This window comes from Numenius arquata, chromosome 10 (genome assembly GCF_964106895.1).
Source record: "Numenius arquata chromosome 10, bNumArq3.hap1.1, whole genome shotgun sequence".
NCBI lineage: Eukaryota > Metazoa > Chordata > Aves > Charadriiformes > Scolopacidae > Numenius > Numenius arquata.
This window is the reverse complement of record NC_133585.1, coordinates 14,566,871-14,586,533: the sequence shown is the minus strand read 5'-3', so window position 1 is coordinate 14,586,533 and position 19,663 is coordinate 14,566,871. Positions and strand designations below refer to the sequence as shown.

At 40.6% G+C, this 19,663-nt stretch overlaps 1 protein-coding gene across 1 annotated transcript in view; it reads left to right on the top strand.

Annotated features, from left to right (window-relative positions):
* FAM13C (family with sequence similarity 13 member C) overlaps nt 1–19,663 on the top strand; it is a 54,646-nt gene that overhangs the window by 12,836 nt on the left and 22,147 nt on the right. Inside the window, exons 4-6 of the mRNA XM_074154456.1 lie at nt 2,171–2,292; nt 10,777–10,840; nt 18,246–18,333. Of these exons, the coding sequence (XP_074010557.1) occupies nt 2,171–2,292; nt 10,777–10,840; nt 18,246–18,333 (274 nt within the window). The remainder of the gene's footprint in view (nt 1–2,170; nt 2,293–10,776; nt 10,841–18,245; nt 18,334–19,663) is intronic.

Below are 19,663 nucleotides of genomic sequence, written 5' to 3'. Positions count from 1 at the left end.
GGCCCCAGGAACATATGATCATTTTTATATACGAATATATTGAAGAAGACTGGAGCCAGCACTCCCCAGGGATCAGTACTGGGTCCAGTCCTCTTCAATGTATTCATCAATGATCTGGGTGAGGGGACAGAGTGTACCCTCAGCCAGTTTGCTGATGATACAAAACTGGGAGGAGTGGCTGACACACCAGAAGGCTGTGTGGCCATACAGTGAGACCTGGACAGGCTGGAGAGTTGGGCAGAGAGGAACCTGATGAAATTCAACAAGGGCAAGAGTGGGGTGCTGCACCTGGGGAGAAATTACCCCATGCACCAGGACAGGTTGGGGGCTGACCTGCTGGAGAGCAGCTCTGTGGAAAAAGACCTGGGAGTCCTGGTGGCCAACAGGATGACCATGAGCCAGCAATGTGCCCTTGTGCCCAAGAAGGCCAATGGTATCCTGGGGTGCATTAAAAAGAACACGGCCAGCAGGTCAAGGGAGGTTATCCTCCCCCTCTACTCTGCCCTGGTGAGGCAGCATCTGGAGTACTGTGTCCAGTTCTGGGCTCCCCAGTTCAAGAAGGACAGGGAACTACTGGAGAGGGTACAACAGGGGGCTACAAAGATGATGAGGGGCCTAGAACATCTCTCTTAAGAGGAAAGGCTGAAGGACTTGGGTCTTTTTAGTCTGGAGAAGAGAAGACTCAGAGGAGATCTGATCAATGCCTATAAATACTTAAAGGGTGGGTGTCAAGGGGATGGGGCCAGTCTTTTTTCAGTGGTGCCCAGTGAAAGGACAAGAGGTAACGGGCACAAATTTGAACATAGGAAGTTCCATCTAAACATGAGGAAGAACTTCTTTACTTTGAGGGTGGCAGAGCACTGGAACAGGCTGCCCAGGGAGGTGGTGCAGTCTCTGTCTCTAGATACATTCACAACCCGCCTGGACACGTTCCTGTGCAACCTGCTCTACGTGGACCTGCTCTGGCAGGGGGTTGGACTAGATGATCTCCAGAGGTCCCTTCCAACCCCATATCATTCTGTGATAGAACTAGTGGAAAATAATGTCAGGATAGTAATGGAAAAGCTGGGACAGCTGCAAAAAACAATAACCTGAATTGTTATTCCCATTTCTGGATAAAATATCATTCATTCAATGCTAAACTATGTAAAGGTGGAACAGACTAAGATAGAAGTAAAAGCAGCCACTGTTTTTGTAAATGTAGAATGACCTTAGCCCTACAAGTTCCCATCTGAACAGTCCTTCGGACTTCCATGCTTCCAACTAAGCTTTGAAACCGGAGCAAAATCAGATACATTGCTTCGCCAGGGGAAGGGAACACTATTGTTTTGCACATTGTACTTTAATTTTGAAAACTATTAGAGTAAAATATTGGATGATAAAAGCCAATAAAGAAGTAGGAAAAATCCCCACTTTGATTATCACATTTTCAAAGAACTTCATTAACTTAACCCTTTGCAATACAAGGGAATTATTATAACCCATTTTATAGGTAAGGAAGTAAAGATGTGCTGAACATGTCTTGTCACAGCCCTACAACTGGTTTTCAAAAGCTTAGAGTAAAATGCATACCTTTCTAATTCCTACTCCCTTCCTTAAGTTGTTGGACTAAATTGGCTATTTATTTTCTGTGTGGCAAGTTGGCTGATGTCACTTTTTTTTTTCCTCACTACCTTTCACTCCTCCTGCAGTAATACTCTGTTCATAAAGCTATGCATATGCTAGAGAAGGGAAAGAGCAAACGGAAAAAGGAACCTGGTTAAATATTACAAATCTTATTTAAGTGAACTGCATTTGCTTTTTCAGCCAAAATTTTTTTGATGATGCCCAAGTAATAAAATATTACTGAAATGTAAGTGTATACATAGGCAAAAAAATACTGAACTTTGTGTGTAGCATCTCTTAGCTCAGAAGATGACATCTGTTTCCTAACTAATAAACAGAAAATGGGTTACAGTCTGCTTTAGTTTCAGAAAATGATTTACAGTGAAAGAAGATACTACTTTGTTTAGAACCATTTCTAGTTGTTTACAGATTATTAACAAAAAATAATGAAGAATCACAATCAGCATCTGGTCTCATGGAGCTCCTTTTTTCTTAAAGCAAAATATTCAGCTAAGCCTGATTGGTACTGACAGGGCATGCAACATTTTTTTTTCACTTTGTGCAGGAGCTGGAAAGTGCATTGCCGGGCCTCTCAGAGTGGCAGGGGAAGGCTGGATCCTCAGCTAATGACTATGCACAGAATGTGGCTTTCAGATGCCAGGAAGCAGTCGTGAGATTTCAACCAAGGTAAGCCTTGGGATAAGACACTGCATTTCACTTCTGATTAACTGTAGGAAAGGCTAATTCATTTGCTGCCTTTTGTATAAAATATTCAGACTCCTGGCTCCCACTGGCAGTTGTATTCTCTATTTATATGCCTAGAGCTGTTTGGAGAAAGTGAAAGGGATGAAGATAAGAATGCAAATTTCATCATTCTTTAAACTCCTTACATTTCAAGTAGGAAGAACGCTCTCAGTTCAGAAACTTCAATTCCTCTGTGCCAAGTTTCAAAAATATCTTGGCTCTTCTTTTCTTTTTCCCCCAGTGCTGACTTGCCTCACTCTTTCTCAGAGCTGTATTCTCACTGAGAAATGGGAATGGGAAGCTGCACACCTGAGTTTAGCATGGGTATGCATTTATGTATAGTTTAGACCCTGGGTGCTGTGGTAACTGTGCTTGTTCCAGTGCTGTAAAGGGTACGGGGTTTTCAGGTCAGGTATTAGCTGAGTCTTGATGGCAATTACCTTAGCTGATCATGAAGTAACTCAGCACTGGTAATTACCGGAAGTCACAGTTGCTTCTCCGATCCTTCATGTTCGTGCAAGAGGTTAGAAACAGGGTTTCAGCTTGCCCAGCTGCCTCAATCTACCAGTGAGGGTGTGTCCTAAGGATAAGAACTGACAGGCTTGAACTGTGTAAACAAGATCATGCTTTTCACAGCCATCAGTTTTTGGGGCACCACTTTACAAATTTCCCATGCTGAGGTGCTGATTTGGTCCCTCTTTGCTGTGCACATAGTTTCAAGCAGGTGATTCACGTCTCTGCGCTTTGTTCTCCGCCTCAAGGTGCATGACAGCCTTGGTGCTGTGTGGCCGAAGCTCTGGCTCTCTTTGGAGGGATCAGAGCAGCAGCTGTAAATCCCAGGGGTGCTCAGTGGGTCAGGGCACAGCTGGTGGACATACAGAGCTCATTGCCTCCAAGGTCTGTTTGAAGTCAGGACTAGGTTAGCAGTGACAGTTGCCATCCAATGGCAGTTTGGTGCTTTATGTGAAATGAACTGGTTGCCTTCACCACAGCTGTTAGTAGGCAATGTTGTAAACAATATTAATTTGTGCTCTCAAAGGAAGCTTTAGCAGAATGACCAAGCATTTAATTAGCTCTCACAAAAAACTGCTTTCATCTTCCAATGCCTGTATCTGCAATTGAGACAGTGCAAAGTCCTGCCTCGCAGAGCGTGTTTCTAATTAGCCCTAGTCTAGGAAGGTTGCCTGCTCTTTCTGGCATTCTTTACACTAGGAAAAAAATCAGATGGATTTCTTGTAAAGAGGAGCATAGTGAGTTTGGTATTGGAGAGATAGACCTACCGAGTGGCTCCTCTGGTAGGAAGTCTGTGTATGGGTAGATAATGAAATAACATTGGTTAGTTTTGATTGATTAAAAGAACATGATGAAAGAAACATGGACATTAAAGATAAGAACCAGAGTGGAATGTGCATGAATAAAACAGGAATCACAGCAATGTTCCCCTGTCCATTTCAACAGTTTGGCCTTTTTAGCTTGCCTGGTATGATACCATTGTTCACTACGCTATTTATTCCTGTTTAAGACCAGGGTAGCTCCTTAGGAAGCCTGCTGTCCACAAGTTATAAATCTGTTAAATAACGGTACCTGGATTTACTAAGTGCTGTGAAGGCGCAGTGATCGAATCTCAACTCCGGCCGTGCCTTTGTTTGATTATCTTACAACAAAACGGATATGACTTTACACTCAAATAAGTAACTTCAAACATGGTATAAACAAGCACTAATGCCTGGTCTCTGGCCTCACACACACACACTTTATTTACTTTAACTGTCTTAACTGTCCTTGGAAAAAGCATTCCCACCACCCAGCTGGGGCAGGCGACTTTGAATTAGATATGCTGAAGTTACCACTTTCAGTTTGAGGGTCACTATGTCCGGTGATTCCTCTTAAGGGTCACCAGCAGCTTGCCCCATCCCTCTGCCATCACTCAACTTTGATAGGGTCAGAGTAATCACATGCCCGTGTCTCAGCTCATGCAGATGGCTGGCTGCTACATCAGGATCACAGAACTGGCTTGTGCAACAGGCTGTGAAGCATAGCTGCCAGGGTATGACGTCTTGCCTTGTTTTCTGCCTTCTCTGCTATGGGACATGGCAAAGGTTAAGCATTCAGTCTTGGCAGCAGGCAACAATCATAGCTAGATTTTGACAAAACACATCTGCTAGCGCCATAAAACTTGAGTTTCACTATCTTCCACCCTGGTTTTGCTAGGTTACTGGCAAAATTAGCAATGCTTTGGAACACTACATCTGCCTAGGATCCCTAACTCACAGACCAAAAGCTTTCTGGTCTTTTGGAGAAGAGGAGATGGCCACACTGCTGCAGGGGTGCCACTGGGCAGGTTCCTCTGTCTATCAGATAGTGTGGGGAGGACAGGAGAAGAAAGATTTATCTCTGTCTCATACGAAGAAGTAAGGTTGATTATTTCTAGTGTGGCTTGTTGGTACTTCTGCTTAAATTTCATTTCTGCAGACTGCTATAGCACTGTCATTAGTCTCATTGGAGTTTAAAGGTCTAGATGCCTCTGAACTGTATAGTTTTCTTAAAAAATCTGTTCTAATTACTGTGGGGCAGCTAAAAACAGTATAGATTTAATTTGTCTAAATATGAATTAAGAACTACTGAGATATGAAAAACTTTTCATTACAGTCTCTATTAAGCAGAGCAATCTAAATTCAGGGTAACCTAACAAGGCATGTTCATAAAAAAATATGTGACGAAGAACAGAACAGGCAATATAAGAGAAATAACCTACAGAAATAAGATTCATAAGTATGTAGTTGATTGTTTTGGGGGGGAGTACTTTAATTTTATGATAATCACTGAAACAGTAAAGGAAAAGTTTTAGTGGGATTTTGAGGGAAATGGAAGAATAGACTTGTTGAAGAGGTTTACAGTCAGAAGAATAAGAGAATACTGTCTTGTTCTTGGCTAAGCTATACCTGACCTGCAAATCAAGGATTTTCATTTCAAGAGGTGTTCATCATGCATTATTTATGAACACCAGCCTCATTTTAGAATATGAAATGCCATCTACATGGAAGGAAACCTTTACATTTTATAACAAGAACATCAATTTCTAATACCATTGCTAGTGATTACATTGAATACTGCTCTAGCCATTGTGTGTAGTTGGGTTTGGATAAAAGTCTAATATAATATGCACCTTTGGGAGATAAAAGTTATATGCAGGCCTCAGGAACAATGTTACAATAAAGAGAATTGCCTTTTTTAACAGAGAATATGAAAGCCAGTATGGAACAATATATATGATTACAAAAAGCTGCTCTTACCGATTGCCCTCTCAACGGCAATCAGCAAAACTGATGTGGATTGCAGAGCTGCGTATGCTGTTACCTGAACAGAGGAGGGTGTTTTCTTCAGATGCCTGTTATACAGAAAAGGGGGTGAAATGTGGGATTCCTGGGTGGTGGGAATGTCAGTGTTTCCCAGAAGGTTGCCTTCCAAGTAAGCATGGGAACTACACTTTTGCGTTAAGTTTTCTGCCAAAAAAAATTCCTGGAAGTTTCCCCTCTTCCCCATTCCCCAAATAAAATAGGAGTGGAGCGATTTCATTTAGTAGGACTCAGCTGGTCCCTGTGTTGGGCCCTAATTTCTGCAGAGGGTGGCAGTTGCTATCAGACTTATGGCTGTTCTGCAAGAAAACTGGAAATGCTGGGAGCCCTGGGATGCCCCGGATCTTGGGCTCAGCCAGAGTCTCCAGGGTTTCTGTGCTCCCCTGAGGGAGACCAAGTTCTAGTGAGGCTTTCAGCATTTACGTTTTCAAGCTTTTGAGAGCGCAGTTCAGGTCAGGACTCTGGTAGTTTCCATGCTTTCTGCTGAACAGCTACAACTCAGGGATGTGTGGGAGGGAGCAGGGAAGCTGCAGAAGTGCTGATGTCCCCATGCCATATGGTGTGGGCCTGCATGGGTGAGGCAAAGCTTGTGAGGCTGCCTTCCCACAAAGGTGGCCAGGTGAGCAGGGAGAAAACTTGGCCAGATTCCCTCCGAGTCCTCCCTCAGGCCTGGCAAAAGTTCGTCGTGACCAATATGTGTCTGCAAATAGCTCTCTGTCAGCAAATCAGGGCTTACTGATGAAACATTGCTTTGCTGGGAAATGATGGACCAGTTCCTAAGAACAGCTTCTTCAGGAATTTTGATGTTACGATATTGGTGTTTATGGTTCCAGTGATACTTCTTGTATCAAGGCATGGAAAGTCCCCGAGCAAGCTCTTGGGTTGCAATACACTTAAAGAAAGAGAAAGGAAAAAAAAAAAACCAACAAAAAAACCACATGGGGTGGAGAGAGGAGAGAGGGGCAAAAAACCCATAGCATCTTAATGTAGCCCAAATAAGGACTGTGCCTGAGTATGAGAGGTGCTCATGGTTAGAAAAACAAGCGCAGTCGTCCACAGCCAGCCTTTATGCAACTGCTGTGATTGATGAGCCAGGCACTGCTACCCCAGCTCTCTGTCTGGTTGCTTAGTCCAGCACTCAGGGACTGCCCAAGCAGTAGCCTAGGATGTATCGAGACAGCTTTGGGCCCTTAATAGTGTTGTTTCTTTCACTGCAAGTGTGTCCTTTATGTTCGTCCAGAAGCCTGTTGTAGTTCTGTATTGCTTTGTAGGGAGTCATGGGCATGCTTTTGAAACATCCACCTACAGCCCTGTGTTACGGTGGTGACTATGTTTGAATTTCATTATGCTTTTTGCCATTTGTGGAGGTCTCAGAAAGGACTTTTTTGTTTTCCTGGCACTGAGGTGTGTTGGTTGAGGTGTGGGGGGTCTGCCTTTCTGTGAACTTGTGTGATGTAACCTCTGGATAGGCTGAATCAGTCCTCTGATGCAGTACCGAAGCTGCCCTTTCTGAGCTGTTAACCTGGTAGGCCACCCTCACAGTAGGAAGGGTAAAACCAATTGCTAGACTGGAGACAGGGAAGGAGAATTGGGCCAAGATAGACTGAAAGTGAGTCTGGAAAAGGTGTTTCATCCCACAGCATCCTGGTTTGCTTACCAGGATTTATCCTGGCGTCACTAATACATAAATTGGCCCAAGACACATCATGTGTGGCATGGTGGTGCATAAACATTTAAGTCTCTTGAGGATGGGGTTAGTGTAATCCAGGGTTGGACTGGATTGACACTTGCACATTACAGAATGTAATGCTCCTTTCTGGGTTTAGTCTGGGAAATGAGAAGTGAATTTGCTTAGGTTATCTTCATTTTTCCTAGTTTTTAAATTTATGTGGTCTTATTTGAATTTTATGCCAGTTTAGAACTGATATCGTGCATAATTCAATAATTCACATGTTCTGGTCTGTTTTTTAAACAGCTCACTGCTCATGCAAATTGCTCTTCCCCTTGAAGTCTGGTAGGAGCTCTGTTATGATAATTAGCATTTAATTTTTTTATTATATTTTTTATAATGTCCACAAAATTCAAATTTACACGTTAATGGGTTGGATCTTTCTCATCTGTGCCATGCAGAAGAGGATAATTTTGCCAAAGCCTGAGTTGCCAGTCTATAGGGAGGGTGAGAGATCAGGACTTTCGTATTTTATAAAGAATGATATAACATATATTTGAGTAGTAGCCACAGAGAGAATTCCATTTTCATTATTTTACATGATGTACATTATACAAAATAAGGGTTGCCTGCTATTATTCAAAATTTCAGCTAAGGCCTAAAATAATTTTAATGTACTCAGCACAGACGGATAATTAGGGCTCGTTCCTGCTGCTTTTGAAGTTAATGGATATTTTGTGATTGACTTTTAATGAGAGTAGGATCCAACCCATTGCTATTAAATTGTAAGCCCTTTGTTGCCTGGTGACAATCAGATTAACTGCTCTGCTAGGCAAATGCAGGTTATCTTGGTGAAAACAAAAAAGCACACCCCAAACTCTCTATATAGAGTAAGATCAGCTCAGCATACATATACGACTGCTAATGTAAATGATCTTCACACAAAAATGGTTACTCACCTTAATGATTTCAGTATCCCAGAATCCAAAGAATGCAAAGCTAAGAGCATCTTACTCCAGTATTTTTAGTGAAAAAGGAACCATAAAATGCAATACTTCTGCATCCCTAAAACGGCAGACAAGAACATCATCCTGAATGACAGAGAGGTCGTACTTCAGGGGTGCTGTAAACATTTTACTCTCCAGAGTGCAAGACTTCTGAGTGATACAGCTGTGAATTATGTAGAACTTTGTATTGCACCTGTAAGAACTGCTGGTTCTTACCTAAACCTAAACTTGTATTTAGTTTTTTGTGTTGGTTTTTGGTTTGTTGTTTTGGTTGGGTTTTTTTAAGGAGGGTTCATATTTGCTGTGTGTTACTTATCCTGAAAGGAACCATCCAAATGAATACCAGAAGTGTACGAATCTGACGTGTTCTTTTCTTCCTTTCCTTTATGTCTAGCTCTAGATCAATGCAACAGATCACTCTAGATATTTTTTGTTCATTAGTGAATTAATTCTTCATTTGTTTGTAGCCTTTCAGATCCTGCCTTACATGTTATTAATCCAAACTACAATTATTTCACTCTTTCATATTAAAGTAGTCCTTTTGCTCTACCTATACGTTTTCTGTTTTCTTTAACTCTCTTCTGCTGCCTCATACTGTCCTCTGCGCTGACTAAAAACTAGAGATCTTTGTTAGACATTAACCTCTTGGCTTTTGTAATTCCATTTTCCTTCTGTTCTCTTCACATTATGGAGCCATTTGCTATTCGTTTTCAGGGATGATGGCAGAAAGAATATATATGCGGAGATCTGCATAGACATGTAGATAGGTGTCTGTACAACAGTCAGCCAAGGCACCTTGCTGCTTACCTATCTCCAGAAACCACTTCATTCTGATCACGTACCTGTGTATCTTGAGGGAGGTGCAGGCTGGCTGGCACTCATTCTGGTGCTAGATGTACCACCACCAAAATGACTCTTTTTTGTTCCTTTGCAAATTTCTCACCTTGGATCCTGTTTGGAGGCAAGTGGTTGTTCACCCCGGTGCAGCTATTTAATGTGTCTGTTTTGGTAAGGAAAGTATCGTATCCATCGTTTCGGTCTTTAGATGCCTCATAAATCTATGAAGACCTAGATCAAAGGCCTAAGCATCTGTCTGTACTATTTTTGAGGTCTCTAGAGACTTTTAAATCTATTTGGTTTTGCTTGGATTACTCTGAGCTGATTGTTTGAAAAATATGAATTCTCTTGTCCAAAGAAATCTGAGTTTTGTGTTAGTTTTGATCATGTCTGTGAGTGAGTCTCACAGGGGCCAGCAAACATCGCCAGCTTTTCAGCACTGAGAAATCTCATTCTCTAAGACAGCAATAGTTTTCTTGCTTCAGCTGAGTTGCGAGTCAACTTGTGATAGACTTATATCAGGCTTCTTTGAAGCCGAGTGTGGAAAGCCTCTGTTTGCCTTGGGGAAGGACAGAACTGTAGTATGAGGCTATTCAGGTTGCTCATCCAATCTATGGGAGGTTTTTGTTAGGCTACAGTTTCATTCCTTGATAGAGCGAATTTGTAAGCTGGTAGGTAGGTGTGTGGAGAGGTAGGTCATGGAGCCACGACCACCTCTGCCTGGAGGGGGTACAGTTGTCTCATTAGCTATAGCCAGAGGGAAGAGATTTTCCCCTTGCTAGTCCAGGACCTTCCTTTCCTATTTCCATGTGGAGAATCAGTGATACACTGAGGTAAAACCAAAGGTAGGGACACCTCTGATGGCTGTAAAGTGACGCTTTTTAAAAAATGTGGAAATCTCTCTTACTCAAAGGATTTCCAGCCGCTCATGAGAGTCCCTTGGGTCTTTCTGAAGTTCATAAAAAAGAACTGAAGCAGAAAGTTGAAGATTGGGATCCTGGAATACCATCAAGTTTAAATATGGAAAGATTTATTCTTTATGGCTCTGATACAGGAAAACTCTTGTTCCTGACTTAAAGCATGTGGGACAAATTGTGCTTAGATTTAAACATATGTTTGAGCTTTTTCTTGGCTTTAACCCTATTAGCTCACCAAGATACTGAGAGCTAATCATGTTTCTGTGATGACTTTGTTTCTGTGACTTTTTATGTGTGACAGAGTGAGCCCGGATTTTAATGTCATAGTTTCCAGGACCTTATTCACTTATTACTATTACTTATTATATACTTATATATATACACTTATTATTATATACTTATATATAATAATTCACTTATTACTATTACTATTATCCTATTAGTTAGGATTCCAGTAAAATCATTGTTGTTTTGAATGAGATGTAAAATACAAATGTAAATTTCATAGAAATGTTATTTTTTTTAATAAAACAACTTTATCCCATAACTTGTAATTTATGTACAGACATGATGAAAAGTTTGAAATATTTGCAGCATGGATAAGCAATCCATTGAGTGAAAATTCTTGTTTTGTTTTGTAGAATAGATCAGAACACATGCATTTCACCAAAAGAAGCTGCTGAGCAATTTAACAGCTTAAATGAGGTAAGCTTAACCAAAAGTTGAAATACGATATTACAAATTTTGAATTAGACGTTTGGTTTTTGTTAATTCTAAGGTCTTGGAAAAATGTAATTACTTGAGAATCTGTTAGCTTTTTAATGAATCATTCTAGTCATGTTTTTGGAGAAAAGCTTAAAAATGTGATACGAGACTGCTATAATAGTTTAAAAGACAAAAGCAAGAGATTTTAAAAATATTTTAAGCCAACTTTATGCTGCTTTCTGTTTGTGCGCAGAAAAGAATTAAACATTCAATATTGACTGAGTTAAATGCCATCTTTTAAGAACATTTAATTTTTTCCTCATATTACAGCTCAAATGTGTTCAGCTATCAATGATGTTTTGTTTAAAAATAAGGAGTTCTCAAGGTTGCTACGTCCTGCATAAATAAACTATGAGCAGTGCAATGTAGTTTAAAAGGTACTCTTGCTGTAAGATGGGAGGAGGGGAGGGTTGGAGTGAAGAGAGGAAGCAAAGAAAGCCAAATAACACCTGTGCCACTTGAAACAAGAACTGTTTTCACAGGGGTTGTGGCAGGAGGATGGTGTGAGAGTAGAGCACAAAGAAGCTGCTTGTGTGATCATGTCAAACAATGGCTGAGCCTGGGCTAGATTCCCACAATCAGCAATGTACTGGAGGCCAAAACCAAGCTTTGCAATTATTCAAAGTGGGAAACCTTATAAGGCAGCTCTCACAAACAAGGGTATCTGCGTGCTAGCACAGAGTATGCTTGCATACTGCAAGAGCAGCAAACAATACTGGACTTAAACAACAAGCAGACAATATTTTTAAGTGTAGACCAAGACAACAGGACAACAGAAGCAGGGGGAGAAAAGAAACTGGAAGGAAGGGAAGCCCCATCTTGTCAAACCATGTTAAAAACAGCTTTGTTTCCATAATGAGCCAGAGAACATCTATGTCTATTAATAGATGCCTGACTTTCATTAGGGGAAAACCACAATATGTCCTTTTAAAGGAATTCAGACTTAATCTTCTCCTTACAATGAATTATTTCCTTTGCATTTGTGTCATTGTTGTGCAGCTCACTGTTGAAAATCCCAATGCTAACTAGTAAGGCACATTCCATGACCGATATAAGGGAATATATTCAGCCTCTGTCTAGCCAAATAAGGCCCTGGGAGAAGGCATCAAATTGTTTTTTCTTTTGAGAAGCCCCATTGCAAAGAATTCCCAAAACTTCCACTTGAAAAGTTCCATTTAAAATTCTTTCAAAGGTTTCCTTAAAGGATAAGATAAAATATTATAATAAATGAAATCAGTGTAAGATATTAAAACAGATAATTAGATCAGAAATTAAAATAAATTGCTAATAATTTATGGGGAATGAGTTAGGGTTGCATTCTGGTGCCTTCTTTCGCAAACTCTTAGATTGTACTGTATCTCAGGTCTACTGCAAACCCAAATGGACATGTGTCATAAGAAAATAAATTCCCTTCTTGGATTAGAGAAAGTGGTGTCTCTCCCCACTGCTCACCCATGCCATTACGCAGACCCAGGGCATATCTTGTTCTATCTTATTGTTGCTTGTTTGTTCCCCACAAAGGAAGTTCTGAATTGAAAATGTCATACGCCTCAAGACACAAATATTGCCATAACAGATACTGCAGAGATTTATTTACGTTCACATAAAATACGGCTATCTTATTTTAAACTGAACTCTCAGATTAAAAAGCAGGGGAGATGCTTTTATACGTCACTGTTCTAATGTGACATATAAAAGCATTAATTTCCTTAAAGTGAAGAAATTGAACAGGTTGGTATTTGCTCAGTTTCTTTTCTATATGAGTCACTTCAAAGACCATTAAATACTCAAAGCTTGGATTATTCTCCTTCTCTGCTGCAGCTGGTTTCATAAATTCAGTAAATCCATCAATAAACTGGATATAATAGAATAGCTGCTTTCCTGTCCTGGAGGGGCAGGAGCAGGCCCACGAGCAGGGTCCAGGCATCCTTAATACTCAGTAACCCTGTGTGTGGGGCAGGGTGGTTCCAGTTTATGTAGAAAGCACCAGGTCTGGGCTTTGCCTCTCCTCCCTTCTCCCTGTCAGCCTCCAGGTTGAGATCAGGCAGGGTCCATGGTTGGGGCAGACCTATTCCCTTACCCTCTTCCCTCAGTTCTTAAATTTACCAGACCTTAGGACACCCACAAGGATGAAACAAAGGATGCTGATAATAGTAATGCTTTTTCAGGGAAAGAAATCATTTCTAATAGCAGTGGCGCTCTCTGTGGAAATGCAGTGAGCAGGGATTGATCAGCAGGTTTGTCAGTGCTGTAGCACTTGGTGCAATAAGGGAGAGTCCGGGGCAGACAGGCTCCCCTTGGCACATTGTGTCCCATTGGTCTACGGCCCCCTGGATGTGCTGGCCAGCTAGACACATGGTGCTGATCCTGCCAGACCCCATGTGGCAGCCTCCAAGGAGTAACTTATGACACCTACTGGGAAAAAGTTTATAAGGTATTTCAGGGGACCCCTACTCATTGCCACAGCATTTTGGCGATAAATTGGGAGTATTTGTTTATTCAGTGTCCTGTTCTCCACAGAAATTTAGCAGTGTGAGTGTAGGTGGATGGTATTTATCTCCAGATGTAAGAGGTTATCTATCATCTCAATAATTCCTTGCTCCATGGCATCAGCTCTTGATTTTCAATGATTGTTGGATGAAATGAGAGATGGTCAGTGAGGTACAGTCTACAGGCTTACTTGTTTGTAAAGATGGTTTCTTTGCTACAGGCTGAGCTTTCTCTGTAAACGGCAATCCTTTTGTACTGTGTTTGCTCAAGCCGGCAAGAGTTTGATACTTTAATGACTATGTTTTGATAAAGCACTAGAAAAAATTACAAATAGGAGAGAAATACCACACTGTCTCTGTTTTCCTCAGACTTCCTGTAAACATTTTTACTTTTCCATTATCTTCAACCTGGAATAATGACAGATGTTTTTTCCTCTTCTAGTGGAATTGGCATAGCTCAAGTTCTTTCAATCATTAGTTACTTTAAGAGTACATAAGAAGAGATAAGAAAACTTTATCCAAGACAATTATAATTCTTTTTTTAAACTTGCAAAATACTATTCTTAAGAGGCAACAATATGGTTATTTTCCCGAAGAAACTTTAAGGATCCATTTTAAATATTAATATGTCCTTTCATTTTCATTAGCATGGATCAGGAATTACTGCATCAGAAACACTGGCATTGGGCATCAGAGTAAAGCTGGAATGAGCATCAAATCTGAAGTGTTTGAACTGAGATCATTAGCTGATATAATATGCCATAGCTTAAATTACTTCAGTGATACTAGTTTCCCGTATAAAAGCTTACTAAAATTTTTGATGGTACCCACCATGATCTAACATTTTCATCTCTAGGTATTTTAGCTGTTTGTATTTGCTTCTAACATGTTTTGCAACTTTTTTTAAATGGCCAAGAGCAGAGATTGGCCCAGTTGGACACCAGGTGCAGGTCTGGACCATGATAGATTTTTAAGTAGCATGTGCACAGACTGGTTCTACTCCAGATTAGATGTAGTGCTGACTGTGTGCAGTGCAGAAGAGTACACATCCCCACCACTATGGCAGGATGCCTGCAGTCCCGTCATGGCTGTACAGCTACTGAAAAGTATTGGAGAATTAGGGGGAAGTTGGAAGTGGTCAATAAGATTTCAAATTAACTTGGGAGGTTTGAGAAGATGAAGACAGAGCTCAGACTTTATTTTTCTCTCTTCTTGTCTTCCTTTTGCTGGCAGTTGGTATCATGTTGGGCTACCCAAGGATAGAGGACACACTGCCAGTTGCTGATATATATGGCCATGTCCCCTCCTGGAGCACCTTGCTGCTCTGCTTGGGCTGCAGCTGCAGAAACAGGGGGCTTTGCTGCTCCTGCCACAGAGTGTGAGGTCCAAGGCTGGCAGCATCCAGCCCGGCTTCTCTGGCACTGTTAGTACTTCAAGCAACTCTCTGAGAGGGGCAGGACATGACACGGTGCAGGGCCAACAGCAAGGTCATCCCTACCGTTTACTAGGATGTTCCTGTTGCCCATTAGTTGGTGACCCTGGGCAGCTTTGTGCTTGCCCTTTGCTTACTGCTGTGTCTCCTTAGATGTGTTCCCATAAATATGTGCTGGCTTTTCATGTATAGTGCTCTGTGGCAGTGCCACAGTACTCAGCTGTGTTTTAAGAGTCAGGTGAGGTTGATGGAGTACTGCAGATCATCATCTCCCTGGTAACATCTAAATGATCAAAGCTACTTACTCTTTTTCTCCCTACATCAAATCCCTGTCAAGGGCATGTTCATGAAATCATGTAAGGTGTTTCTTTTATTATTATTATTATTATTATTATTATTGTTATATGAAATTTTACTATTTGGCAGTGACTGGAAATTTGCCATCCACCCACCTTCCACAGATGGGTGAAAAATATCATTTAGAGCAACTGAATACAAACCACCTGGTGAATTACAGTATAAGCATTGCCGAAATACAATGTTTAACAATGTAGTCTGTCTGAATGCTTTTATACTGAACTTGCCATAAATATTAATGTATCATAAGAAATAGTGATGAAAAGTGAATGTATTTTCTTGATATGGAAATATTTTTGTCAAATGCTTGAAGTAGCAGTCTGTCAAGGTTAGGTATATTTGTCAGTTCTTTGCCTATGTTCATCTTGTCGGTATGTTCTTCTGGTATGTTTGCCGATGTTTTTCCTCACTTGCCGTCAGCAGTTCTCATTATAAGGTCTGGGCTGAGGTTAGAGTCCTCACTGGTCTGTTACTGGTATAGTCATCTTTTGCCACATGACTTTAATGACTGTAAAAAGCTGCCCGTCTGTTGTGATAATTCCACAGCCACTTCATTTGGGCCTAGCTGGGGTGAGAGGCAGTGGAAAATGAGGCCTGTCACATCATGAAAACTCTTCCCAAAACAGTGCCATGCGTATGATTGAAGTCGGCCCCCGTCCCTTCCCAAGGAAAACACACTGTCACTTGAAAGCTGTTGAAGGTGAGACGGTTTCCATCATTCTGTCTCTAATTCAAGAAAGCCCCATAGAGGATTAAAGACAACTTTGAAAGCGCATTATAAAAGATGCTCAAATTGATGGTAAGAAGTCTACTAAATACACCAAAAGCAAGAAGCCAAGTGGGGTATTGCTGGGACTGCTGGCTGGCTGACATGTAAAATGGGCACTAAGGTGTAAACACAGAGGCTGAGTGAATTCGTTATATTGGTCCTCGCTGATAAGGCCCATGTTGAGGAGATTTGCACACCTGATATACTCTTTCTAGCAGACAGGTCAAAGGAGCCAGATCAGTTTGAAGTAATATATGTAAAATATTGGACCAAACAGTGTCAGTAAGTGACAAGGAAAAGATGCCAATCATTCAAGAGTCCTGGAGAAACTGAGGTGTGAAGATGAGGCACTGCTGGTCAAAACGGGTACATTATCCTTAAAAATGGTGGCTGGGAGAGAGGATGGTAGGTTGTTAATGGCAACCTGTACCTGGGAATAGTAGAAGTATCTTCTGCCTCAGATCATAGAAACCAGCTCTTTATCATGCCGTATTTTTAAAGAATAGTATTACATTTAGGCATTTCATTATGAATCAGTGCTTGATCTTGCAATCACTTCTTTCCTGATATTTTAGGATGAGATGTCAAAATGTATTTTGACAAGAGATGTGACGAACTTAATTCTAATATCAAAGGATAACACAAGCCACTTCTTTGCTCACGTCTCTAATACCAAGCTGTTTCTGATAGGAATGGCCAGAGCGCCTGGGACTCTGGGACTAGGAGAAGGAAGGTGTTCCTGGATTTCCTTTTTGACCTAAACTGAGGCCAAAGTCCAAGTGTTTGATTGTAACCTCATCTGTTTTGTGGAATGGAATATGGATTTTGAAGCACTCCTGACAGCACATACTAGTTATAGTGATCTTGTGCTTTTTTGAAACTTCCCTATTTTGAGCTGTCTCCTAGAAAGAGCTACTTTCTGCTCCCTTTTCACTGCCTGAATTCTATAAAAGGAATGAAAGGATTAAGGCTGAAATCTTCACTGCTGTTCTCAGCCAAATTAGTTTCCTTTTTTTTTTTTTTTATTTTTTTACGTAAAAACACTGGAATCTTTGAGTTTATGAAAGGGCTGTATTACAGTAAAAATAATGCAAAGGCATGTTAAAATACTCTGTTACATAATGGAAATTATTCCAATAAATAAATTCATTATGTTATTAAATGAGTCAATAAATTGGTTTCAGGTTTTTGACAGAGTGGGGAAAGGAGCTTTTCAGGGTACAAACTTGAGGATTTTTTTTCTGTTGCAACTCAGATGTTTTTTTGAGAAATTGCTCTTCACAAATATGTACCATTTGAGTGACAACATTTTACATATAATTCTGTGTGTGCCAGCTGTGTGATTATTAAGACAGCCTTGTGTGATTTTATTTGATGTTGCAAGCTGTATTTCCCTTGAGAGAGGGGAACTGAACGTGTAGGGTATCAGTAATGACTCATTTTGCCCAGTCAGATGGTGATTAGGGCTTTCACAGCATTTACATCACAGCAAGATGCTTGTGTCAGATTGTACAGCTGAATATTGCATGCAGCATTAAAGATTAAAATGAGAAGTGGACCAAGCATGACACAGTAGCTGGAAGTGATATTATAGATAACTACCCTTGTCCTCATTGATTTGTCTGCAGCAAGTGACAATGATCTGTTAATTTTATCTTTGCAGTGGACAGGAAATTATCTGGTTGCTCTGTAGAAGCAGCAGCAGCCTACGTAAAAGCTATGTCTACATAAAAAAGTACCTCTAAAAAAGCCAATTAAAAAATATCTTTTCCAAGAATCCCACGAGGGAGCGTGTTCTCAGTAACTCTTTGTTCACTGCTGTGTACTGCACAATAGGCTGGAGAGGGAGATTTGGTTTTTTATGAATGGTAAATGGGGAGGGACATAATGTCATCAGATCATGATGTCAGCCCAATGAATGAAGTACTCGCTTAGTGTATTGCTTCAAGACCAAGAAAAGGGACACCATCTCAGTTTGGCTTCCTAGAATAAATTGTCTTTTGCTGACGAAGTAATCTTTCCCACGTGTCATGAATAATCTATGTAAATTGGGGCTTAAATAACCAGTAGTCAAGAAACTCGTGGAATAGTGCACGTTTGTTCTCTTGCACATCCTTTCAGAGCTGCCAGTGGAACACCCCTTTGCAGGCACTGCTAATGGGCTCCGTGAGTTGAAGAGCTATTGCTGTGCTCTGTTGTTCGCTATCTAGCCCAATGTTCTGCTTTTGTCTGCAGAATTCTTTGTTGAAGCTACAAGCCCTTGAAACCGATCTGTGCTCTGCGTTTCTGCCAACCCAGGAAGAAACTCCTCAGCTGCCGGCACCCAAGGATCCAGCCCCTTCATCAGTCCAAACCAGTGCACAAGCTGATGGGGCCAGTTGTGGAGGTAAGCGATCATGTTGTGATGTGTTCTCATTTGCAATTATAAAAAAGCCTTGTGACTTGCAGTTTATTATCAGATTTCAGTGGGAAACACTGCAGAGCTAATGCAAAGCACCATTTCCCGATGCAAATGTTGTGTAATGTAAAAAGGGGTGTGATACCTGTTAAAAGAACTGGAATTAATGGCTATAACATTTTGTTTTCTGAGAGGAAGTCTTGCTTTTCAGACAGGTTTTAAGAATCCTGATTCTTTTATTTTTAGTTTTAATCTGTTGGCTTTTTGTTCAAGTAAATTTACGTTCTTTACTTCCTATGTCTGTATTGTGTGAGACCACCTGCCATATCATGTAATTCTATTTTTGTCATTCTTTTTGTCAGAGCAATATCACTTCATTTCTCCTATTATTGATTTTAATTTAATGCATCAGCAGAGAGATAGCGAAGGTGAGTTTTGCAGCATGTGGATTTTAATCATTCATGAACCTGTATAATTACCCATCTGGGCAAGCTGTGATGTGTTATCTCTCCCTCTTTCCTCAATATGGAAACCAGTCTTTGCAAATAAATAGCCCTAAGGCTCGGCACTATTTTTGTCAATTCATAGCTTGTAGTCACAGGGCTGGCAGAGTCGTGATGCTCAGTAAAAGAGGAATCACTCTTTGTAAAAAATAGGTCAAAGGCAATATGACTAATACATCTCACAGATGAGTGACACGAATACACAAATACTTAAATTGTTCACCATGTATGGTCCAAATTAAGGCAGATAGGTCAGTAACGCCTTTGCAATTGTCAGAATAAAGGGTGGGTTCAGATGAACTTATTTCAGAAGCTGTTTGCTCAGAATTTTCAGCAAGAAATCACAGTAAGTTATTTACCTAAAAAAAATCACAAATGATAGTGTTCTACTTAAGAAAATCTGAAGTTAGAGGTTTACATTGAACTATTAAGGAAAATGGTATGTAGAATCCAAATTACTATAATGATGAAGGTATGTAAAAAATACTAAATATCCTGGATTTTAGCTTAAAATGGATGCTATAGCCTAGCTAGGCAAATACGTTAGTAGCTCTTGGATACAGGTATGGAACTTGTATTGGTGCTAGTCCCCTAGTGTGGATTTGAGGAAGAGACAGATCTCATACTTGTGCTGCACAGGCAGAGACATTTTGCAGCCCATCCAAAATCTGCACTGATTCTTTTCCTTTATGGCAGGGTGGGGTTTTCCTCCTTTTCAAGTAGTTTACTGAATTATTTTATTTTGGTAGTTTCATAATCCATTGTTAGGTTGGTTCATAATTGTTTCTTCTGCTTATTTTTTCTGTTTTGATTGG